The 26,506-nt window shown below is 42.9% G+C and overlaps 1 protein-coding gene across 1 annotated transcript in view; it reads right to left on the minus strand.

The window, feature by feature from the left end:
* The window catches only part of CHMP1B (charged multivesicular body protein 1B), a 73,548-nt gene that overhangs the window by 36,197 nt on the left and 10,845 nt on the right, over window positions 1–26,506 (minus strand). Inside the window, exon 2 of the mRNA XM_069212575.1 lies at window positions 7,666–7,763. Within this exon, the coding sequence (XP_069068676.1) occupies window positions 7,666–7,763 (98 nt within the window). The remainder of the gene's footprint in view (window positions 1–7,665; window positions 7,764–26,506) is intronic.

Genomic DNA, 26,506 nt, shown 5'->3' on the forward strand with positions numbered 1-26,506 from the left:
GAGGTTTGCAGGGGATTGTGGGTAAAAAAATGGTGCGGGGTGCAGGTGAAACACACCACCCTGGAATCACCCAGATGTTTAGTTTTCAGATGTGTCTAGGTCTTGCGGATTTTTCTACCTGGCAGCGTCCCAAAGTCCATAAAGTGCAGCCCTCACCATTCCAAGTGGGACGATTTTGAGAGTTAGCCAAGCTCTCATGGCCCAAATGTAAAACTAAAACCCAAAATAATCAAATGTCTTCTTGCTTGCTGTGGGATAAGATGCGGGGAGAGCTGAAAGACTGTTACCCCCTTCAGCTGAGGTGGGGGCGTAACCAGGCCCATAGTGGTTGGTAGCCACCACCCCAATATATGTATATATTTTTTTTAATTCCCTGCCATCTAGTAGACTTTCTGCCCCCCCGGGGTGTGGATCAGGGGTAATTGCCCCATCTGCCCACTGGTGGGCAGAACAACTTTGGCCCCATTTATTTGGGGTGGGGGTATGGCCATACCCCCCCACCCTCATATTTTTGAAAAAAAAAACTTCCCTGGCCTCTGGTGGGCTTTTTGCCCCTCCCTTGTGGTTAGATGGGCCTTCCAAAAATAGGCCCGGGCAGATATGGCCAACAGTAATGTGCCCCCATGGGGAGAGACCCTTACCCAAGGGGATGCCCCCCCTAAAGAGAAAACACATGCATACACACACACCCCCAGGGGAGCTATCCTTGCCTAAGGGGTCGCTCCCCTTCTCTAAAAAAAAAAAAAAAAAAAAATACACACAAAAACAAAAAAATAGCCCTGGCGCCTAGAGGTTTCCCTAACAATAGGCCGATCTGCCCCCAGGGAGGGCAGAAATGGCCTAAAATAAATGTGCCCCCCCCTCTCCCCGGGGAGCGACCCTTGCCCAAGGGGTCGCTCCCCTTATGCCAATTTCACATAATAAATAAATCCCTGGTGTCTAGTGGGCATTTCAAAAGCCGGATTGCTTTACAATCCGGCTTTTAAAAATGCTCTGAGATACTTCAAAGGGAAGGAAATTCCTTTCCTTCACTTTGAAGCTCTCAGGCACCCATCACATGATCAGAAGAGAAATGTTCTGCATTTCTCTTCCGATCTCGGGAAGTGGCCTCTGATGAGGTCAGCGTGCATTTGCGCGCTGATGTCATCAGACGTCACTGGGGGGTGGTCAGGGGTGGAAGGGGAAGGGCTTTCCCTTCCATCCCTGCCTTTGGGGGGTGGGAGGGAAGCCCACAGAGGGATCGCTAGCGCCCCCTCTGAGCTCAGTGCCCAGGACGTAATGGTTACGTCCTCGGCACATGAGCACTGTGCCGCAGGACGTAACCATTACGTCCGCAGCACAGAAGGGGTTAAGCCACATCACAGGGACATTGCATGACGTTTTTGGTTCCTATGCATGGTCACTGAGCTGAAAACATATTTGGGTAGCAGTAAGATGGTTGCCTCCAGCATGCTGAATTCTTCTACTGTATGCTGAGCAGAGGGATACTTCAGGTGCAAACTCTTGCAAATCACTCTAGGAGGTAAAGCACAAAGGTTGCAATGTTATGGTCTGATGGCAAAGGATAACCATTTTCCACCCGCCACAGGAACACAGACAATACATTGGTTGTTGGGAAACAGCCCTCAATTGCCACCTTGTGCCATCAGGGTTCGAAAAATCCACTTGACCACTACCACTCACATTGGGAAGTCATATTTGAGCAAGTTTAGCTATTTTTAATACTTACTCATCCCTTCTGGCGAGTTGACACTGAACAGGTGTTCTGTTCAGTTGAAAAGTGGAGGGGCAATAAAAGATGCCTTTAAATCTTGTTCTTATGTTACATTTGCTCCGTGTTCACAGACAGAGGTCAAAAGTCAGTTTTTCTTACAATCAATTTTCCTTCTGATTGCAGAGTTCCAGGAGCTTGTAAGGTGAACTGTGTGACCTACTGCTTAGAATGTAATATAAAAGGATATAGGGTGTCAGGTTTTTCCTAACACAACATTTAAATGACTAAGTCAACTGTGCAAACATTTCAAAATATATTTCAGTAGACGTAAAAGCCCTTTTTTTTATATTCCTGTGTGATGAAAAACATTTTTAACAAGATCAAAACAAATCAGAATAATTTACATGTTGATGTGCAAAGGATATATTTTCTGAAACCCAATTGTCACAGATTGTTAATACACTATATAGTTGTATCAGTAAAGCTGCAAGTTAGAGAGGTTTTTTAGATATTTCTTGGCAAGTTACTGTGCGTAGATGACAATATGTTACCACATAACGCTTTAGTAATATATTTATTAAAATTGAGTAACACTCCTGCCCTGATGGCAATGTTGTTAGTAAACTAAAAGAAATCCTAGGTTATGTGGGCTAGACCTCATGGGTAAGTGGGCTAGATTCTTGTGATGCATGCAGCAAACTTTAGTCTACTTAATCATACAAAAGAGTTTTTTTGTACTGCAGAAATGCTGAGCTCACATATTTGAAGGTGCAATCATTTGTTAGAATTAAGAAAAAGGTGACTCTGTAAACTACTTGCCTAGGATCACACAATTTGAGACCCGCTTACGGGTCAAGTACATTACAGTTAGATTCAGTAGATTATTTAAGTTTCTCAACCTGCGTTTCTAGCAACATTTTTATGATTTTTCTAGCCCTGGCAATGATAAACCAGAGCATCCAAAATCAGCGCAAGGTTCTGGAGTACACATTTAACAGCTGAACTCTGCACAAGAGAAGCCAGAAACTCACATTCCTACTGACACCAATAAAAAGGTCTGGTAACACTATAAATAAAAAAACATGGTACGCTGCCACCACTGTTCTATGTGCTACATCCAGGATAGGAATAGAAGTCCTCGGTACATGATGAATGGATGCTTAGTGCATCACCCAGGGTCACAAGCAAATCGTGAATTTCACACTGTCAAGGATAAGCCTAGACCTCTGAGCACACAATGAACAGTGACTTGCAGTTTCATTGCTTCTCTTATTGTTCATCGCAGACGTTGTTTATGCATTCCATATCTCCTGTCCTGGAACAGATTTAAAACAGTTCCTTCACTGAGAAATGGGCAACTCACATTCTATAATGGAACCAACTTCATGGAGTTCTTTGGAATGGTGCTGAGGCTGCACTGATCTTGGCCCAGGATTGGTGTTGTTAGGGGTAGCACCTGAGGGAACCAGAACAGTGCCTCTTAGTAGGATCCAATATCACCGAAGAGACTACCCCATGAAAAAAGTGAGGACTACTGTGCCCTAGTGATTAAGGAAAGAGGGAGGCTGGCAGCACAATCTGGTCACTGCTGCGTCTCATCTCTGGGGTGAAGAGGTTGGGCTTCTAATGCGTTAGAATTGGCAGAGGTGTGAAATGCTTTGGAGCAACTACTGATACCCTGGATAAGTCCACTTTGTTGTGGAATCTACCTATCTATCATGGTGTTGTTCCTGGCCTGTAGTTCAGGGTGTCCATGCTGCATTTTTGCACTGCTCTGTGATTGAAAAGTGTCTCTTCTGTATATCAGGTAGGCCGCTCAAATGTACTGCTGGTGTTTAAATAGGATCCAGACCCTTAGCTTGAGACGTCTCCTCACCCTCTGGCTAATATTAGTAGAAGGGATAGGATATTTGAGGTGGGGCTGGATTCTTATGTTACCAAATAGAAACTCCAGAGGAATTGCTCCTTCATTGACATCTGGGGCCACTTTGCCTGGTGTGGCATGTATTGACTGGAGTATGTACAAAGCCCTCCAAACTTCTCCATCAGTAAGCGGGTGCTAATATTGGCTAAACTGACTTTCAGGAACTCCACGATTATCTGGGTTTAAGACTGGAGACTTTGAATAAAGGATCTGGGCTCTTTGGGTGGCAGGTGTGTACATGGTGAGTCCAGGGAGTTCATTCTGATATGCATTGCACTTTGGCTGAACTGAGGATGAAGGCTGATTATGTTATCTGTAGATGCAAGGACTTGCAGGGTTATTCCCACAAAGTCTGAGGATGCTGAGGGCTCCATGGTGGATCTTTCCTCCTTTATCCTCATACATGGCTATGCAGAGATCGACCTGGTCAGGGTCTTAAGAGCTGGCCTAAAACTCGCCAATCACTTCCAGGATCCAAGAAATGCTTTAGGTAAGTTCTTGTATTTTCAGAAGGAAGAAGAAGAGATACTAAGAGGGATTAAGAAGCTCACTTAAGTATCCTTTCCGGTGCAACGGAGTTCATCGTAGCAGTGTTTTTCATGACACTAGAGAGGAGTCAGCTTCGCATCAGCAACTTCTAAAACTGTGGCAGGAAGGTGGGCCCTATAGGTGGACCTTTCCTTTTGGAATGGCATTTGATCCGGATAGCACTCCAAAAGGACCCGCTCTGTCTGAGTAACTACAGGCAGATCTCCTTGTTATCAGGAGTATCGAAGCTCCTGAAAAAACGTTTTAATAAACACCTTTCTGCCTTACTTGAATCCAACGAAGTCCTCCACCCGACTCAAATGGGGTTTAGACCACAGCACAGAAACAGCTTTGCTGGCAGTGATCAAAGAACTAAAACTGTTGGACCAAGAGGGCTCGTCTGACATCATTGTGTTAGACCTTAGTGTGGTCTTCAATACAGTAGGTCACACCCCATTTATCCGACGGATATCAAATGCGGGTATTGAGGACAGTGCATTGAAAAGGCTTTCCTCCTTTCTGGGGAATAGAACATTTCAGGTGCTAGATCAATCCTGCTACTCCAACAGTCCTCCTTTGAGCTGCAGGGTGCCCAAGGGGTCTTCTTTGAGTTTAATCTTTTTTAATGTATAGATGTACCCCCTGTCTAAAATAGTTCTTTCTTATTGGCTGTCATTGGTCTCTTATGCGAAGGACACCCAGTTAGTTATGTCAATTTCCCATGACCAAAGCTCGAGCCACATCAGTCTGGTTCCATGTCTCTAGGAAGTAGCTAAATGGACAGCCGACTGAAGCTTACTGAAGACAAGACGGAGGCTATGCTACTAGGTAACAACTTCACCAACAGGGTATTGACTCCTCTGCCGGTTTGACAGGACAGGCTCCCCAGCCGCAAAAGTGCAATAAAGAGTCTCGGAATGTGGCTGTATTCCGGCCTCACAATGGACCACCACGTCAAAAGACACGCTGCCAGTTGTTTTGGTATACTGGGATTGCTGAAAAAGGTCCACAATCTCCTTCCTGTTTTAGACAGAAGACTGAATGTCCAGGCTCTTGTAATCTCAAGCCTGGACTACGGTAATGCCTTATACCTAGGCTCACCTCAGCATGTTATCAAAAGGTTGCAGGTTACCCAGAATGCTGCCAAGAGGCTTCTGATGAATCTGCCAAGACACCAGTCTGCCAAAGTGAGTTTGAAAGAGAGACTGGCTCCTGGTGGAGCAACAAGTGCAATTTAAAGCCTTATGCATCTTGCACAGATCACTGAATAAGAAAGGGCCCTTACTGTTAAGACCTCTAGCCACTTACTATATTCCTGGGAGGTCTCTCAGATCCTTTTCAGCACACCTGCTAAAGGACACCAAAATATGTAGGTCTCACTGGGGAGGCCAATCAATGGCGTACATGGCCCCCAAAATCTAGATTAGCCTTCTACATGAACTATATAAAACGACCCACAAACTCTTCTTTCGTAAGGTCCTGAAAACTTGGCTGTATAGTAATTAATTCTTCTGCTGTCCTGATCTAGTAAACCATGATGATTGTTCTAGCACTCTGAGGCCTTTGGATAGCTATGCACTTTACAAGACTCTTAGAATAGAATAGAATACTGTACTTCTCTTCTACTTCTCCCATGGATCTCATCCCATTCTCAATTAGCCAATCCATCATACAGGACAACAACCCTTCCCGCCCCCAAACCATTTCATAATGCATTCTTCCAAAGTACTCGTCTAACCAACTTTACTTTTCAATGGATCCCTCTAAACCTGCATCTCACTGCAATGTTTCATATCAGCTGTGTCACTGATCTAGTCTATCAATGAGTAACACCTATTCTTTTTCTACCCTACGATACCAGAATGGCTAGTTTTCAAGTGACTTGCCACATCTCTCAACAAAATTTTTAACCATTTGCAGTCCAGCTTCTGTGCCATTCTTTCACTCGAATTAGCATTCTCATGTCACCAAAGTTGTTTCCTCTACTTTTCAAAAATTAGCAATCATCTTCTTCTTGACTATCAGATCACCCAACATTAATATTTTCCCCTCTGAACTATAGGCATCTTTGACATCACTCTTCCATGGTTTTCCCCATATATAATTTGCCTCTTTCTCAGTAAAGTGAGACCACACTGCCCCATCAACATCAACCACTTTGCCTAATGGAGTACCTACAGGATCAGTGCTAGGTCCTCTCGGCACACTTGGGGGCATCATCTCCTCTTCCGACTTTTCCTACTATCCTCTGCACCAATGACATGAAGATATTCTTTTCTTTTACAACATTCTCTCCCTTTCTCTAACATCAAATCTCTGTCTCACTGCAATTTGACACTGGACGGCCCAATGGTCCCCCTTGCCAAAGATCTATATAGAGGAGGTTCTCTACCTGCTCTCCTCATTAGCTCCCATCTCAACTACCTCTATCCTCTTCTCTCCATGCTTCCTGACTTTGCCTCCTGAGCTGAAATCTAGGTGTACTTCTTAACTCTTCAATACACATGGAAAAGGTAATTCTATACCACCACAGCAGAAAGGTACCAATTGATGAACAATGCCATACCACTAAGCTGCTAATTAATTCACTAGTACTTAGCAAATTATAACATTGCAACAAAGATGTTTGACGGCCTCCCACAATATTCTTTTTACCCAATGGACACGTTACTTAAATCCACAACCAAGCCCTTATTAAACATGCCCACACAAACTCCTACCACTCTCCTTCTCCGCAAAGCTGGGTGGCTCCCATCCAAAACCATGAACCTCCAAAAGCTGTTGGGAATTGTTTTCAAAGTTGATCATGGCATTCTCCCCACAGTACCTTGACAACATTACGATCTGGTGAACACTGATCAGGAATTTAAATCTGCATGCCAGTACTCAATCGTCACATCTCTGGTCACACCCAAACCACTGTGTTGCATCCCATTTCTCTACTCTCAACTTCTAGGTTCCCATTACTAGAAAGCACAACTTCCCAACATTCAAGCCTTTCTCACATCCAAGGAGTTAAAAACCAGCTTGAAGAGCATTTTCTTAATATTGGAGAGAGAGCATATCTAAAGACGCAATGTATGTCTAAACTGTAAGGTCATTGTGAAAATATTTCTTGCAACCTGTCTATATGTTGAACTTATTTAGTTGATCACTTCCCAAATCAACATCGTTTTACAACGCCTCAGTCATCTATTCTGGTGTGTGTTCCCCATACCTAACTGCCTAGCATGCTATACAAAATGTCCCCTGCCCAGCATTTCTTCTTGAAATGTCTGGTTGCTTGTGTCAAATAAATAAGAAATAGAAAAAAATAATGCAAGGGGAAATTTAGCATGCCAAGAACAGAGGAAAAATAGAATGCCAAAAGAAGGAAAGAGATAATATGAATGAGTAGTAATATTACAGCTGTTTAAAAATGTTGTAATCAGAAAAGTGTTATCCGTGGTCATTTCCAAAATAATTCCACATACCACTCACAGCCCATTGATAAACTTACCTTCTTAATCTTTGCCTTTTCAATCTTTTCTTCTTTATCACATTTTTTAGCGTTCCTGCTCAGTTCTTTTGCAGCAAACTTCAAGTTAAACAACTGCTCTGCATTGTGTGTTAAGGATATTGGAACACAAGTAGAATTTACAAAATAGCAATAAGTACAGAAAAACCAAGTCCAAAATCAACACCTTTTTTTCAAACTTTACATCAAAATTAAGAAGGCCCGTGGGTGCAATATTCTATGTCTCCCTGGAAGAAATTCGGATATCATAAGACCAGAGAGTTGTTATGAACTGAATTCTCCTTACAACCAACCTCAGCAAACACAAAACGTTTAGGAACAAAGTTCTCCATCAAAGACTGGCAAAAGTTAGCATCTCCAATCACATGGCTTTAGACATGAGTAGAAGTCCCTGAGCAATATATTAGTGCCCACAAATATGACAGAACTGCTGTGTTCTTTGCCACCTCAACAACATGTTAAAGGCCTGTAAGAGAGAATTGCTATTTCAGCAGTTTACTTTGTTTAATACTTTCACTGTGACTTTGAGGACTGGGATCCACAAAGAATGTCACTTCACCACAGCTGGGCACAAGATGTTTTCTTGAGCTATTGAAAGCACTGACACACAAAGAGCATCAGTGCAAGGTACTGTGCCCCTACTGATGGTAGCCCAGTGCACACAGATAAAGCAGATGTGGTGGAATTTAATAAAATGTCTACTTGTCCATAATCTACTTATCCTGTAAAAAATCTAGTTGTCCCTTTTGTGCCATGTATTGTGGTGAGAAATTATGGCACCAATCTCATTTTATAAGAGCTCTGATGATAGCCTCTCTTAATATGTCAGTGATACTACTATAGTAGAGCTTAAATAATACTAGTAATATTAGCAATTTTGTTATTTTGCCACCTTTCCGCAGATCTACATACTGGGGCTGGAGGTAGCAGAAAGTAGTAGTTCCAGGGCTGGAATACCCATGAGTCTGTGCAAACCTACTAACTCCATGTTATCCGGGTTTTGACCAGCTCTTCTCTAATATTTTCCTATAATAATGAAAAAGGTTGGAAATGTACTCCTGACAAGAGCAGAGGTAAAACTTCTTCCAGGGTAGGGGAAAACAGTGGTTGGAGGGGGAGTGAACTTGTAAAAGCAGATTTTTGCATGATTAAAACTACACATGCATATTTGCTCATGCTTAGAATACAGTTCACAAATATTTTTAGGAGTGTGATTTCCTTGTCAACTTCTTTGAATTCTTGTGAATTAATGAAATACATAAATCTGCACTAATGGAAAGACCTATTCCATGGGTCAGTTTTTTGTGATAGCATTCTGCTCTTTCACAAGGAACATATTGGCACACCAAGTAGTTTTGTTCAGTGCCAGCAACAATTGTGTCAATGTGTGCTTTTTGAGACCAAGAAATATTTTTGTCACTGTTTGTTACAATGGTGGGGGTCTGGCAGCTCCCAAAGCAATAAAGGCTTACAAAAACCATGTCAAAACAAGAGACACATTAATAAAAACCAAACACCTGACCACCAATATCAGATCTATTGGATTTGCCAATGCTTATTTATTTTCATGTTTCCCACAATCTTGTTGAAAGCGATTACACTGATATTCAATTATGAATATTTTTTTGAAATACATCAATACATTTTACTAAATGATGCTTCAAAGAAATGGTACCTAACATTTCACAGTAGTTAAGCAAAACGTTTTTTTCCTAGCCGTATTTTTTTGTGAACATTTTATTCTGAAAGCGAAGAATAATCAGTTTTGCTTTCAAGCTTTTGCACATCTTTGCATCTAATCAGAGAGCATTCTGGAAGCATTATACGTAGCCTCATATAGTTCAACTTTGCACACGTATGTACATATTTTTCTGAGTCTACAACATTTATCTAGATAAATACCTAATAATAAAGGCTTTACATAAATGAACCATAAATACAAGTTTGATCAGCATTAACATATGGGCCTAAACATTACCTCAACTGCAGACAATTTCCTTCTCTGCTCCATTATGTGGTACTGGAAGCCAAAGGGTCTGTGCTGCAAGGTGTTAGACCTTATTGTCCAAGGACAAAATAAACATGACAAATGTGTTGTTCTTGACCCCAAACAGTATGTCCTGGGTGTCCACGTACCTGTATAAGGGATCCCTATCTTCTTGTACTAGCTCCATCTGGCCCAGGGGTAGAAGCCTCCAGCCCTTGACTCCACTGTCCAGCCCATATTGTCTCAAAGTACCTGGGGTCTCCCCTCCTTGACAGGGTTAAGAAACTCTGACAGGGTCCTGAATCAGAGCGTATGTTGGCATGTAGCTGAAAATCAGGCCGGCCCGAGCTCCATTCACTGGCCCACAGTGTGCAATGTGCCTGAGATGAGGTCCAGTAGACAACAGGAGGGCTGACATGCTTGGCCTTGTTAAGAATGTCTGACTGGGCCCTGGGTCAGAGTTCAAGCTGGCCCTGGGGTGGAAGCCCTAGTCCCTGGGCCCCATTCTCTGGCCTGCAGTGTCACTTAGAGAACAGGACAGTATCCTGCAGGCCCTAGAGGGACTCACCTACTTGGCTGGATTTAGAAGCTCTGACCAGGCCACTGGTTAGAGCTTTAACTGGCCCAGGCAGTGGAAAGCATCCAGCCATTCTGCAACCCACCATGTCACAAAGTGCTCAAGTCATGGTCCTGCAGGCACTGTGAGGGCTCTCCTGCATCGCTGGGGTGAAAAGGTGCATCCAAAATTCAAGACAAAATTCTGTGAGGCCCCCCCCAAGTCCTGTGCCTTATGCCTGAGAATCTGGTTCTCCATGTGCAAGCAGAACCTGTTTCATAAGGCATGGTGCAACTAGATGGCTGTCCTTCAAGACTGGCGATCTGGATACTTTGAGCTTGGACATCTGGTCATGCATGCAAAAAAAAAAAAGAAAAAACATGGCGCACCGCCACAGTTGTGCTGTCCTAAAAGTCCCTATGAGGACTCAAACACTTCAAGCCCAGCTGAGCCTCCAGGAGGTCGGATGCGTTTGCTCAGATGACCCACTCTGTCACTTGGTGTGCAGGGAATACAAGAAAGGCAAGTGGTTTTCCTCCAGATTAATAGGGAGAAGGTACTAGGAACAACTCAGTCATCTGGTTGTTCTTCCCAGGTGCCGCAAAGGACCTGGCCAGCATGCCCTGGAATTATTGGGGCCCTGGTCTGAGGCTCCTTTCCAGCCATGTCTGATGGGTGTTTCCTCTGGGCATGCCTTCCAGGAGAGCAGACAGGGATGTAAAGCTGACATCCCTGTTCAGGGAAGCTTGCTCATGTATGGTCTGGCCAGCACTGTACTCTGATCAACTGCTGATTGATGGCAAGCCAGTGGGTAGCTCTGGGAAGGGCCACCTGAGCACTGGCCTCAGCATGCATGACCACTCTGAGTGCCAGGTCAACCTAGGTCATCTCACCATAAGGTGGGCAACTAAATGAGTGGAAGATCAGCTAATGTGACTATGCAGCTAATTGCTCCCCCAGCGTTCCATAATGCCTCAGTTTGTAGGGGCTTAACAGTCGGATATGGCTTCTTTGCAAGGGGCTTAAGCAACCTGGCTAACAAGAGTTGAGTTTGAGGAAGTGAGATATCTCCCCTAGGCATTTAGGTCCAAATGGCTGATTTGGCAGCAGTCAGACAGTTAGAGGATGCAATCTTAACTTTCCAGAGCAGAGCGGTCTTGGACCAGGGAGAAGTCTATGGCTCCTCTGGGCCAACCCACTCCAGGAATCAAACAGTGAGGGGCAGAGGAAACCATTGCTTTCAATAGTTAGGGCCAGTCCCGCAATCTAAGGTTCCAGCCACGAAGCAGATACACCTAGCCTACCCCGGACAGTATTGCAACAGACTAGGGAGCCGTTTGGGGCACCTCTGAGGTGAACAGTACTAGTAATCCCCAATGAGAGGAGGGAGAGCCATGGATTTCACATGGGGATAGGCTTGGGCTTCAGCCACCAGGCAGAGCCACCTATCCTGCCTGAGGCAGGGTGGCAACACACCAGGAAGGAGTCAGGGCCTCCTCCCGGCTGAACAGTTCCAGTAATTCCCAGTGATAGGCAGGTGAAGCCATGGCTTTCACCTGGAAGGTCCTGTATTCGGACCAGGAATTCAGCAAACAAGCAGAGCCACATGGCCTGCACAGGTCAGGGTAGCATCAGACTGAGGAGGAGGCTGGGGCTCCTACGGGCTGAAATGTTCCAGTAATCCCCAGTGAGAGATGGGTGAAGCCCTCACTTTCGCCAGGGAGGCCCAGTCTCCCACAGAGCAAGACTGCAGGTACAGGGCAGGACCATCTTCCCTACAATGAGCAGGGTGGCATCGGACAGGAGAAAAGTTTGGGGCTTGTCCTGACGGAACAGTTCCAATAATTCCCAGTGAGAGGTGGAAGAAGCCATGGCTTTTGTTTGTTTGGGGGGAGGGGTGGGGGAAAAGGGAATGGTCCTCAAAGCTGGGGCTTCAGCCCAGGGCAGGGTGGTGTTTTGGGCACGCTTGGTATGAGCAGTTCCATTAACCCAGTTGTGAGAGCCGGGTTAAGCCATGGCTTACGCGTGAGGTGCCCTGTCCTCGCAAGCTGGCGAACCATCCAGCGTGTGAGCCACTTGGCTGCCCGTTCCAGGGTGGAATCCCACACTTAAAATTTCCAAGTTTCAAGACATCCATCAGTTAGCTTGTCAGCTTCTAAATCATGTTGGCTAAAATGTCACCAGTGACATTTCAATATGAAGGCCAGTCCAGCTAATGGACAAGTATGGGCGTGCCAACTCAGAGTCACAGCCTAATTTAATTTTCACACAGCCTTACTTTGGACATGGCTATAGTCACTGACCTTTACAACCTACTAGAAACCATAGAAGCGTGTTGTAGGGCTTATTACATATTCTAAACCCTTCCTTTTCACACTCCAAAGTAGGGGTTGGCCCAGACAAGAAGAATAATATGGGTCTGGAATCACTGCTTGCAGGCATTAGGTTGGCAGAGAATCCTGCTTCTTCATCAATGGGAGGAAATAATCCTTTCACATGCTGTCACATACCTGCAAGGTACGACATTTTAAAAAGGACACATTAGGTGTTTAAATTCAAAGATACAAACTCCACTTCCAGGAAAATGTGAAGGCGATATCAGACAATGTAGCCCTTGCTTTGATTCACTATTTATAGGAACTAAAATGCAGTTCCACATGCCTGTGTCTTGGGATTGTGGTACTTATCATTATAAGTAGGACTTCTCTGGAGGCAGGTTTGTACAAAGAAAGGAAAAGCAAACTTTTGCACAAAGAAAGAAGGGTACGGCCCTTGCAGTGTAACCCCTATGAATAACAGGATAGTCTTGCTTTACAGAACCTCTAGCATTGACAAGCTCCAATTATATTATCATGTACAGGGCTCAGGCTCAATGCCTGAGAAAAATTATGTTGGTTCGATTTTTAGGCCACGGACACAGGCAGAGAGTCTGACCTGCAAATTCTCTACAGAGCTCAATGAGTATACAAGACGCACAATGTGGAAGAGAATGTATAATGGAACAACGCATGCCTGAACAACACAGGCAGAACAACGACTGCATTGTTTCCATGAATACCTTTACCACACATGCCTTTACAATGATTTTTTGTTGTAAAGGCATGCGTGGAATGGCATGCGTGATTTTCACATGCCAGCCCCACACACGCCCTAAAAATAAAACTACCCGACCCCCTAACTCACCCTAAAAATAAAACTAACCCGATACCCCCACCCACCGCAAGCCATAAAACCTACCCCAACACCCCCACCCACCGTAAAAACTGACCCCCACCCCAAAAATAAAACTACCCCACCCCTAAAAACAAAATCACCCCGACCCCCACTCCCAAAAAGACTAATTATCCCGACCCCCACCCTCAAAAAACAAACTACCCCGATGACCACCAAAAACTAAACTACCTGACCACCCCACCCCCAAAAAAAAAAATTACCCCACCCCACCCCCAAAAAAACAACCACCACCCCCAAAAAACTACCCCAACCCCAAAAAACAAACTATCCTGATCCCCAAAAAACAACTCCCCCACTGCCAAAAACAAAAGTACCCCAACTCCCTACCCCCAAAACAAATCTACCCTGCCCATAAAAGCAGAACTGCCCCAATCCCCCACCCCTAAAAAGCAGAACTACCCCAATCCCCCACCCTACCCCAAAAAAAAAAAAAAACTACCCAGACTTCCCCCACACCTAGCCCTTAATCCACCCCCACCCCTATAAACTTCTCCCCAACCGTGCCCCAGTCCCACTTACCTGACCATGGTGACTCCCTTTTTCTCTGCCTTAACCCTGCATGTGCATTGTTCAGCACATGCGTGGTTAAGGCAGAGAAAGAGGGAGTCGTTGTTAATGCAAGCATGGCTCCGCTTGCTGTAACAACATAGATTGTTGTTCCGGAGTCGTCGTTCCAGATGTTCCCCTGTGGCAGATATTTAGATGATTGAGAAGAGATACAAATAATAAGAGTGCATTCATCAAACCAGATCAGGGGAATGGTGACTTATCAAGAGGCTGTCCTATTATATGCAAACAAGTCTGAAGACATATTAATATAATGGGAAAGTGTTGTAATCTCACCCTAATGAAAGGTGACAGCTGTGTCTGAATGACACTAGGATACCTACCTGTAGGAAGCTGGCTTGTTATGTAGTAGACCAGAAAGAGGTACACTGTGTAAAGAGTCCAGGCAAACCAAAGTGTATGCCAGAGGCACAAATGACATCCTAAATGCTCTCTTTCGAGCAGTTAGGCACATCACAGAGTAATGTTAAGCAGGTAAGGCACACACATTGACAGTAAGTGAGACACACACTCAAAGAAATCAGACACCAATTTATAAAAATAACAGATACTTTTATATGAATTTACACACCAAGATCACTGGAATCAGGTGAGTAGTTTTCGAGATAGGAATTTTTAGAGTTTTCAAAAGTCACACCAGTAGGTCACCTCAGGCAGCACTTTGGCGGCCGGGTAAAGTGGTGCAGTTCAGCATTGAGTGTTTAATGTAAGTCTATGGGGAATCTGTCCTATCACAAAGATGTGGGAGGGATGGACTGAGGGTCCAGTCTGGGTGAACCACAGTGGGGGTTCAGTTCTTGCAATGTTCGGTAATGCAGGTACACCAGTGGTCCTGTTCTCCTCGGTCCACGGCATCCAGGTGCAGAGGTGCTTTGGACGGTCATGTTTACCATAACGGATGGCAATCGCAATGCAGGGGGGAGCACAGAAACAGTCTGCAGACATGGAAAAGGGGTCCAGACTGACTAAACCAACAAGTGAGCCTGGGGGACACAGGAACACCAGTGGTCCTCTTCTCCTTGGTCCAGGGCATCCAGGTACAGTGGAACGTCTGGTCTCCGTCACCGGAGGTGGTCTCAGTGAAGGGGGTCTGCAGAAAAAGACTGCAGATGCCGTTGGAAAGTCCACAGTGGCCAAACTCAAGGTGTGCTTAGTCTCTGGAGGGCCTAGGATCCAAGTTGACACCGTGGGCCAACTTCAGCTCGGGTTGGGCTGCTCGGTGCAGTGGTGATGCCTGGTGTCAGGTTTTGGCAGTCCCGGTCCTCACAGTTCTTTCTTGGCTTGCCTGCAGATGCAGGGAAGCAGCTCATCTGCTCCAAGGGAGTTCTTCTTGGCAATATGTGAAGCACTGGCAGCTCTCACTGTTTCTTGGATGCTGCAGCGGCAGGACCAGTCAGTTTCTCCTGAAGGGTCAGGTGCAGCAGGCAGGATGGCAGGGCTGGTACCAAGTATGCCGTACTCCTCGGTTCTCGGGTCAGCAGACATTTTGTCCATTCCTTTTCTGTCCAGTGAGGATCTGATGTCCTGGTATTAGGGGGACCCCTAAATACTTAATTTAGGGGGCATTATGAGGAGTGAATGGTAGTAGCCGCTGGGCTAACCTTGGGGTCACAAAGCCTACTAGAAGAACACTTCCTTTGGGGAGTGAGCATGACCCAGTCTCAGAATTCCTAAATTCACCACACATAAGACAGCAGAAGTCCTAAGGCTGCTTTCACTTCAGGATGGCCACCGTAGGGGTGTGTCCAGACTGCAAATGTAACACACCGCCTGTATAGCTAATTTTCCCACCTGTCCGGGTGCCAAATGGGCCGCGGGGCAGGGGATGGGGGTGGGGGTGGGCGGAAATCGGCAACTCCCTCTGAGGAAGGCCAAATCTGCATACCAAGGGCATTGGGCTTCTTTGAAGCCACCTGTATTGGAATGCAGATCTGCAGATCATCCTGTTGAGAAGGGTGTATAACACCCCTGTCAGAGAAGGCTTCTGATATCCAGAGAGCAAAGGCTCTCACCCTTTGGCGTCAGAATCTTGTCTGTTTGTGGCAGGCTGGCTAGAACTAGTCAATGACCCACCAGCAGTTAGTTGGTTTTCGCGGGCACCGCTGAGGTGCCCTCTGGGTGCATGTATAAATAAATCTATCACTGGAATTAATGAGGGTTTATTATTACGAGATGTTTGATACCAAACATGCCTAGTTTCAGTGAAGCCATCATGTAGCTGAGGTTCTCGTATTGACCAGTGTACAGCACCTTTACTTAAAATGGATTCCTTGCTCACTTACTATGTCTAAGAATAGACAAAGACATAGCAAGGGCATGTCTGCTCTTGCAGATATGCCCCCACAAGTAATATAATGCACCCTGACACAGGGCTGTAAGGCTTGCTGTAGGGGTGACTTTCAAATATTACATGCGGTGGTTAGGGGACATGGCACACAGGCTGTGTGCCATGTCATGTTTTAACTTTTGGGAGCACCTTGTCACACAGCCTGCAATGGCAGTCTGCATGAAGTTGGTACTGGGTTCCTTAGAGTGGCACAAGTTATGCTGCAGCCTTTAGGGACCCTCTTTAGTACCTAGTCCCCAGGTACCATTTAATAGGGACTTACAGAGGTGCTAAAGGGCCTGGCCACTTGGGGATCGAGAGGGGAGGGGTCTTGTTTTGGGGAAGGACCACTGGCACTGGGGACCCGGTTGGCCGGAACCCAGAGCACTTCAGTCAAAGTTGCATCAAAAAACAGGCAAAAAGTGGGGGTACTGCAACCAGAACCCAGGTTCCTACACTACCTCTGTCACAAAAATCTGACAAACTTTTTTAAAAACAGAAAGGATAAGGATCCGGTACTGAATCTAGCAGGACTGCTTTTTAAGATATTGAAGAAGACAGAATAAACAAAATGTGATACATTGTAGATGCAGAAATTCAAAGTGAATGAGCTATGTATTATTTGTTGGTTGGTCTGAAGCTCTGTGACTTGGTGAGCTCACTGGTAGTACTAAGGGCAAAAGGAATGCCTTTTAGAAACCAACTTCTTGTATCTGAAGAAAGGAAAAAAAAAAAAAAAGAAAAAGGGGGGGATTCAGCCCGCTTATTACTTACCATTTGTTAGCACCATTATCACTCTTGCTTCCTGCCTTTTAATTCTTCAGCCCGTGGGATGCTGTCACTTTCTTGTCTCTGTGTGGAGCATGGTACAGATTAACTTAATTAGTCTCCCCTGTCCCTCTTTATGTGGTTGAGGTACTAGTTCCTTTTTTTGCACTTTTAAATAGCGCTAACTCAACTGGGCCGGACGTTATGTGATGCTTTTCTTGATTACCAGTTTACATTACACAATTTCACATTCATTTTTATTTTTAGGGCACAGGAGATGAAGTGATTTGCCTAGAATCACAAGATGTTGAGGTGACGTTGAGACTCAACCCTGTTCCTCAGTTTCAAAATCACTGTCCCGTCTGCCTCACTGCCCACAGCATTGCATCCTTTCTACTGGGTGAGACGTATTGGCTTTGCCAGTGCTTGTATATATTTTTTTGACAATATGTGCTTGATCCATTAACAGAAACAGTAATAAGAGAAGAAATAGCAAGAGGATCAGGCAGAGGCGAGACAGGTGAATAAAAAACATAAGGCAAGAGGAAAGGAGCAATATGAAGAGCAAACAAAGAGTTCAAGGCTTAACCAATACAATGAATGTGATAAATATTTTGGATGTTAAATTAAGCAACGCCGAGGGGGAACATATTATTCATGGAATGATTTTTTTCCTCACCAAAGAGTTTCACTATGCCCAGGAAAGAATTGATTATAAGGAAGCTCAAATTAGCAAAAAGTATTTGCCACAAAGGTGGTGAAAATACATCTAGTGCCATAAAAGATCGCCCTGAAAGAATGTGTAGCTGTATGGTACAAGAGTGAGAAACATTCTAAACACTGCATGGGTTGGAGGAGAATGTGGACACTAATACAGAAACACAAATTCTGAAAACATTGTTTGAGAATTGCAATATCTCTTGAAACGAAGCAGGCTCAAAACAAAATCACAGTACTGTCCCACAATCATCCAGGTACAAAATCAACATAATTTCTGACTTAACAGTACCTGAACTGAATACAATGAAAAAGACTCATAAATGCAGAACAATTTTGCGAAAGAGGAAGGGTGGGTGCCTGAATCACCTCAAAAGGACGTCACGACTGAAATTACACCAGCTGATAAAAGGCACAAATGTTTTAATCATGAATTTTTTTTAAAAGGATATCTTTGAAGCCTTTTGTCAACTAAATGATTTGGACAGCTACAAAGGATTGGAGGAAAGTCCATCGTAAAACTGCAGCAAATATATGCAGATAAACTGTACATATGGGCAGAGATGGGCTTCAATGACAACGATAAAAGAAAGTTTGGGCAATTAAACATCTAGTGACTGATACATTTCCTAAAATGCAGAAAAATACGAAATATCCACCAGGGAGACCTAGAATTTCATCACAAAGATTCCTTTGTTAAAAAACATCACATCAAATATTGATTATTTCCTGCCACAGGTTGTAAAGGATTTATCAACATACCTGAGAGACACATCTACAAAATATACCTGCAGGTGCCACCTACACATTAATAACTATGGATGTAGTATTCCCAAGTACTAGCACTAAATCACACGAAAGGATTACAGGCTTGTCAATACTTTCCTAACAAAAGAGACATACACTACATATCAAGAGTTTAAATCAGAGTAATTTAAAGTGGAGCATCCCCTGCAGAGATTTTTTTTTTAGATTAAACCGCAATAGTTCTTCTTAAGTAGAATTCGAGACACATGGGGTAACACAGAAAACAGATTCCATGGCAAAACCTACCCTGACAAACGAGTCCAAAAAGGGACTGAAGAGCCAATAACAAATCAAGACATGAACTAGATAAAAGTGGCAACAATAGGAGTATGAGAGAAGTAGGGGATAAAGAGAATAATAATTGCCATTTCACAAGAAGCACTCTTGATCAGAATTATTCCCATGAAGCTTTGGAAAATACTAAAACATGATTTAGTACAAATAAATCGGACTGGAATACAAAACAATAACATTTAAGACCGCAAGAAGTATAACGGAAAGAATAGTAGACAGTCAGTTCCAAGAAATGAAGAATACACATAATACATGGCTCAAAAAAGTGGGTTTTTAGAATGTAATACGGCATTTACAATTGGTACCAACTTCACAACTCAGAACAACTATGTTGAGAGCACGATGTGCAAATTTAAAAAAAAATTAATAACAGAACACGAACTAGCTGTAACAAACAAGGACAAGATCTACATAACTGCAAAACACATGGAACTGAAACACAAAAGTAGCAGGAAATAATGAGATACTATGTAATGAATTAAATCAAAAAAGCACGAGATGAGGCAACAAAGAAAGTAAACTTTGACAACTAGAATCTAAGTACTTCATCAATTTCATAACCAGGGCATATTCAGGGCTTAACAAGAATTAAGAATTATTAGTACACCTAGTGACGATCTCTTCTGCCAAATGGGCAAGAGACTACTATAGACTAGGTTTGATGGATATCTTGGAGTAAGAACGAAATGAAGCATCACCAGGAAATTATAAACCTACTGAAGAGCATTGGGGAGCACAACGTGTCTAATACAAACTCAATTTGGAACGACAGCAAAATAAGCAACATTGCACAGTTTAGGCAACCACACTAGAGGGACATTTACACACAGCCATTCACGAGCCTTGATAATAACAAACGAAATAGAATGAAGTAGGGATCATTGCACTGTTTTGTGTAATCAAAGTGTTTTTATATTGATGAGGGTTAGGCAGCTTTTCGAACAATAAAAAAAAAAAAAAAAAAATTAAAACAAGCTGCAGACCTCCATCAAACTATAATTGAATGAACACCGTATACTACCATGTCAATCACATAGCTTCTGTCCTGTTTCAGCCTGTTTCTAAAATGCAAACTACATGCTGGAAGCAGTGGCTTTTAACATGATGGTCATGCTTCTCCATTATTTCCAAATATTGATGTGCCTGCCTCCTACAGTTGATGGAAATGTCTCCACCCCCAAACGATGAATGACGTGCCTCTTTGGAGCAACCAGTCGAAGTACTCAGCTGTGTCTCAAGAGATGCACTCTTTTGCCTGTCTATGCTCGCCTTGCCGATCTGCACAAATGTAACGCCCTGGTTATCTTTATTACCTGTAAATACGCTTTTGCTACTTGTCCTAATATCTACTAATGAGGTGTATCAAAGCTGACGTCCTTTGACCCATTAATTAAACAAGCCAAAAAATATATAATAAGAAATTTCAAATATGCAACACCCATTAACCTTATGTTAAAGTTACTGAGACACAACAAGCTATAAGAGGCTTCTTCCTGCAATAGCACAGCACACTAGTGGCAAATGGAACTGGACTGGGCCCTTCTGTTGGCCTCTGTCTGCCACCTTGAATCGGATACTCCGAATACAGTTGTTGAGGTTTCTCAAGTCTATCCCTAGATTGAACACTCCTGAAGATTTTGGAACAAGAAGGACAATGGGGTATACTCCCAGACCCCTCTCTCACTGGCACTGGAAAAATTACTCACTTTGTCTGAAGATCAGAAACTCCCTTTAGGAGAGCTTGTCTTTTGCTCTGGTCTTGGAAGAGCATAGGAAAATTGCGCCAGTCAGAGCTCGTTGAGATACGAACTCTATCGAGTACTCCTTGCTGACCCCTTGAAGTACGTAGCGATCTGTCGTGATTCTTTGCAATTCACAAATGAAATGCTGAATCTAACCTCGAACTGTTATTAATGAGTCCTCTGTCCTGGCAAATCAGGAGTGCTGACTTTTCATACCGGTGTCTTGCTTTTGTTTCATACAAGATTTGATGAAAGATGCTTGAGACCACCGGCGTAGCTTGGTCAGTCAGATTTGGGGGTGTCAGATTGAGATTTCCAGACAAACCCACTGGCATATAATTTTAAAATACATTATAGGACAAGCAGGGTGCATAGGAGGGGCTTGAGGAATGTGGATTGGTAGGAGTACTAAGAGAGAGAAATACCACATTTTGTAAAATAATCACCATTTCTTAGGGCTTCCAAACCAGAGATGAGATAGAGTGTGCGTTTTTATCAGTATGTGCATGCACAAATCCCTGGTGAAATCCAACAAACACCTAACCATACCAGACTGAAAGCAACTGTACCAAACTATTTGTCAGAAAATATTTTTTGGGTGGGGGGGTGTTACACTCCAAATACCACCTGAAGCTACGCACCTGCTTAAGACTGCCTCCTCAATGACTGTCAAAATTTTGATTTTGAGTTAGATTAACTAACTCCTCTTGTCAACTGGCATGGTAAAGAGGAAGAATGTTTTCTTTAAAGATATGATGAAGTTTGTCCTCAAGCTCACCAACGAACAGCTTAGAACCCTAGAATGACATTCTCAATGCTGTTGCCCTCTGAGTAGTATTAATATTTCAGTCCTTGAGTTGTAGCTTGCAACAGAAACCCCTTTGCCAATGCAGCTGATCTAACCACATCAAATGAAATGTCTGATAGAAAATCCATCTTGAATTCCATGACTTCTAGCAAAGGTAAACAATCTTATTCATCCTGGATAGCAGGGAATAGAGTTTCAAAATCTGAAATCAAGGATTGGGCACGGTAAGCTCCTTAACTTCTTGCCCTCATTGCCACATGGGATCCCAAGTAGACTTTCTTTAATGACAAATCTTCTTTCTTATCTGCAGGATTCTGTGATATGTTTTCTTCTGCCATAGACAAACAGCTCACCAGACTAGCCACAACAGAGTCCATATGCATGTTGTCAGGCAATACATTATCCATGTCTTCCAGGGGATAAAAGCTTTGCAATGAACCTTTGGAGAACAATCCTATCCACATCCTATCTCTAGCCTTCCACTCCTGTGTACCTACATTGAAGGCAAAATGGTAAAGTGGTAAGTCCACATTAAATGGCTTGTGGAATTGCACAAAAAGAGAGTTGTATAAAGTTCCTGGCCTCTCAACAATAGGGAAGTTCATATTATTTCTAATATGGGCTAAAATTTCTGGCATAACATCCTTTAAAATAGATTCACCCTTTAGCCAATAGTGTTAGGAGGTTCTTCACCACCATCAGTGTCCCTACATCTGAAGGAACTACCAGTCTCTTATTATAATTTGTTTCCTTCTCCTTAAGCGGAGACAGAGTTCGTAACATAATCCTGCGCACTAAGGAGTAAAAAAGCTCATGTCCAGCACTAGGTTCTCTCTATACAATAGTTACACTACCATCATTACACTTGTAACTATTATATAAATCGCATAAGCGAGGCTGAATTGGTTTTCCGAGTATCTGATCAAATTTCCTGGCATATGAGCAGACATGTCCCGCTCTGTAATCTCAATAGTAATGTCTACATTTGTTTGCTTTTTTTAGTCATCTTGATATTTGAAGAGGATGTCCTACAATATTTCATAGCTTTGCTTGTTCCCTCCACAAGCTTTAAAAAAAACACAATCTCTGGACTCTATAACTAAAAAGCATAACAAATGTTCCAGTTCCGGAGTAAACAAGAGGAATTTGCTAACAATATTTTTAACACTAACTTGGGGGTCATCAAAAGCAGACAAAGAGAAAGCTGAGAATCAACCAAAAGGTCTTGGAGAATTGTTTCTCAAATTGGAGAATCTGATAAAAAAAGAATCCTAAAAGGTGGGATGAGACTACTCTGAGACAATAATCAGATGTAGATTGGATACTGAGGGTTCTTCGGGTCAATATTTTTCCAGCTGTAGAGGGTACGAGTGAGGAACAGGCTGAAAAATGTGAAAAATCCTTAAAGGAGCTTCTCAAACACTGATTACAAAAAACTTATAGAATAATTGAAGCACAAGATGAACGAGTTACAAACAAAAATTGATCAAATCAAAGGAGAGATTGCAAATTTAAAACTTTAGGAGAAAACAAAGAAAACTATGAAATATTAGAGGACATCCTTTACAAATATCACAATGAAATTAAGACTAGGAAACCGAACAAATATAGACGTGATGAACAAGATAACTAAATGGAATAGGTCTATTCATGTGCTCGAAAATTTGATAAATGTCCAGAAAACAGATTCAGCCTCCCTTGTGATTTAGGTAGGACTATCTGTATGCGGGGATACAGAGCATAAAGTTCTAATGAAAATAAAGTGAGCATCTGACTCAAATGCACTAACTCAATAATTAGTAGGAACTGTGCAGATTATCTAGTATTTCATTGTTTCAGTTTTTTTATTGAGGAATTTAGCAACATTGGCATGTAGTTTGAAAGGGTAATTTCTCTTTAGTGTTATTCAGTATCTGATCTAGAAGGGTGTTTTTCTTGCCCTCTTTTTGTAGTGGAGAGTTTTTGAATTTCAATTTAGGAATTAGATGTGCAGTCCATTTGTTTTTTATTTCTGTTCTCTCTTTTCTTTTTGTCCATTTTTGTTTATCTTTTCTTTCTTCCTGATTTTATGATTGTAGTTGTTTGCACACAGGACTAAATAACACAACCATAACACAACTGATAGGTTCTTTGGTATGTGTTGGGAAGGAAAAGTCCACTGCATGGTAATGGATGTGCACCCCTGCATTCAGTGTCCAATCAAACTGATATCTGGATTACTAATGCTTTTTTTGTCATAGGCAAACATGGATTATGCGCGTGTGCCATGACAGAGCCCTATCTCATTGATTATGGTCCTGTTGGACAGGGATGGGCGCTCAAAGCATTACCCTCAGAGTCATGAAAGGCCAGTGACCTCACTAGGACTTAAGCAGCATGAGCATTGTGGTGGTAGCATACCATGTAGTAAGGAATCAGTAGGTGCAAACAGGTCCTTTTAAACCTGTGTCACTGGAGTGAGGAATAAAGGCTCACTCATTCAAAGTTCTGTGCTGTGTGCTTACCTCACCATTGGCCTACAATGGGTTGATGTTAAGTGCTGCACAGTGCAAGAGTGCTATATCGGTGTATGTGTGCATAGGATGGGTAAAGTAGAAGGATAACGCAGTACTGTATAGTGCACACATGTTGAATGCATGTGCTAGGTGTATTTGTGCCATACATGAAGGATGTAGTGCTGTGCAGTGTGTGTATGTTGAATGCATGTGATGGGTGTGAGCGTGTGCGCTTATGAGGTTTACAATACATAAAGGATACAGTACTGTGGAGTGCATGTACGTTGAATCCATGTGCTGGGTATATTTGTGCCCGTCAGTGATACTGTACATGAAGAATGGAGTGCTGTGCAGTGTGTGCATGTTGAATATATGAGCTGGATGTATGGGTGCCTAGTTGGGCTACACTACATAAAGGATACAGTTCTGGTCAGTGTGTGCATATTAAATGTATGTGATAGGTGTCAACGTGTGTGTACTTATGAGGGGTACAATACATAAAGGATATAGTACTTTGCAGTGTGCGTATGCTGAATACATGAACTGAGGCATGTGTGTGCCTGTGAGTGGTACAATGCATTGAAGACCCTGGGTTCCATTTTGGGAGACCCAGGCCTGCATGGTGAAAACATAATGAGGTAGAAGTAAGTAAGTTTATTTCTTGATCATTTAAAACCATTAAAACATGCAATACATCAACATTTCATAATTGTAAAAAAAAAAAAAAAAAAAAAAAAGATAGCTTTATCGTCAAACGTATGCCAATTCTAAAATCCAAATTTAGTGCAATTATGCCCTATTGGTCCAATTAAAAAGAAAATTCCATACACACAGTTAAGCACACTGTACAAAATTAGTAGCAGCATTAAAAACTGTAGACTGGTCCTAAGAAACAAAGACCTACATTTCCCAGCTAGTTGTAAAAAGATAATCACTGGAATAAGTAGCTGTGCGGTCCTGCCAAGTGCATTATTATGAAAGGGCTAGAGTGCAGAATCGACAGCATTATTTAGTTGGCTGTGCGAATTAAAAGTTAATCAAACAATCGCTCTGTACTATTAACCAGTGTATTCCTCGTTAGCTTGATTTAACAAATTAGTTGCCGTTTAAGCAGTCTTTCTGTAATGTGCTGATTTGACAATGAAACAAATACTCCGTCTCTACTGTTATCCAGTGTATTCCTTATTTGCTTAATTTAGCAATTTGTTAAATAAAATCGGCAGTCACTCAGTTGCAAGCCACCATATTTCCCTGGAGTATTATTGTGAGCTTAGTGCCCATCTCTATCAATGTTTACCGGTCATCGTTAGGGCCGTCCAGTGTCCAATCACAAACTTTTAGCTTGTTATCAACAATACTCAAGAAACTCACAACGCAACAAGTTAGCAGGACTCCGCTGCCCACAGAGCAATCTTTTGCTGCTTGTCCTTATTCCCATTATGTTAAATAAGGGCCTTAATAACGGTCTACACTCATGCATTAGTTTGGAACATATGCACAGTAAGTGTATCATGTCCTCATTTCCGGTCACTCACAAGCGGCAGTTAAGTACAGATTTCAAGAGCTTCCATGGTGGTAAGTGCAGCAGGTCGGTACCGTAAAAAAATGTCTTTGTTTCTCTTGTATAACCCTGCCCCTAAATAAGATTGCGGTCCTCCATGGAGTACACGTGGAGTGTAAGCCATTCATGCGCCCTTCTCGACAGAAGTGCTTTGTCCTCTGCCAAGGCTATTGCTTTGATCATTTTATTGGCCAATTGCTTAAAGCTATGATAGTGCTCTGTCCCTTCCCAAGTTCGTTTAGGCCTAATCGTTCAATGGATTCCTGAAGATAGACCCTGGCTGCAGCACTTTTTCTTCAACTGCAATTAATTTAATAAATAAGCATTTAGAGTACTGGACTCTGCTTTCTTTATCTTGAACCAGCTTGTAATATATGCTCCTCTGCGGGCAAGTGGCTGTGTATGTAGTCTGAATTTTCAGGGCCTCTTTTTGTGGAATATATGTGTCCTTGGTGTCAATTAAGACCCCTAGATATTTATACTCATTTACTGTCTCTAGCCGTAGACCTCTCAGACACTACTGATATCTTCGCAACACCCTTGTTAGATTAAATTGCATGACTTTAGTTTTATCAAGGTTTATTTGCAGACTATTTTTGAGCGAGTAGTTGTAAGTGGTGTCTAATAAGTGTTGAAGACAAACCAGCGTTTTCTAATTAACAACAGATCATCTGCATGTAATAAATTCTAAAGCATATGTCCGCCTAAACTGGGGCTGTGGGAGTTGCAAATATCCAATTCAGAAGGCAGGTCTGCCATGAAAAAATTAAATAAAGTCAGCCAGTAGACCGCCTTGTTTAAGACCTTTTGAAGTTGAAATCCTCAACAGGTAATCGCCTGACCCCACTTGACTAGGACCCAGGTATCGGTATGCAGAGGGATCAATTAATTCAGGAGGCCCTTCGGAATGTTTCTTTTTCGCAGTCTTACCCCAGAGCTTTTCTCTGTCAATGTGGTCAAA

This window comes from Pleurodeles waltl, chromosome 2_1 (assembly GCF_031143425.1).
Source record: "Pleurodeles waltl isolate 20211129_DDA chromosome 2_1, aPleWal1.hap1.20221129, whole genome shotgun sequence".
Classification (NCBI taxonomy): Eukaryota; Metazoa; Chordata; class Amphibia; order Caudata; family Salamandridae; genus Pleurodeles; species Pleurodeles waltl.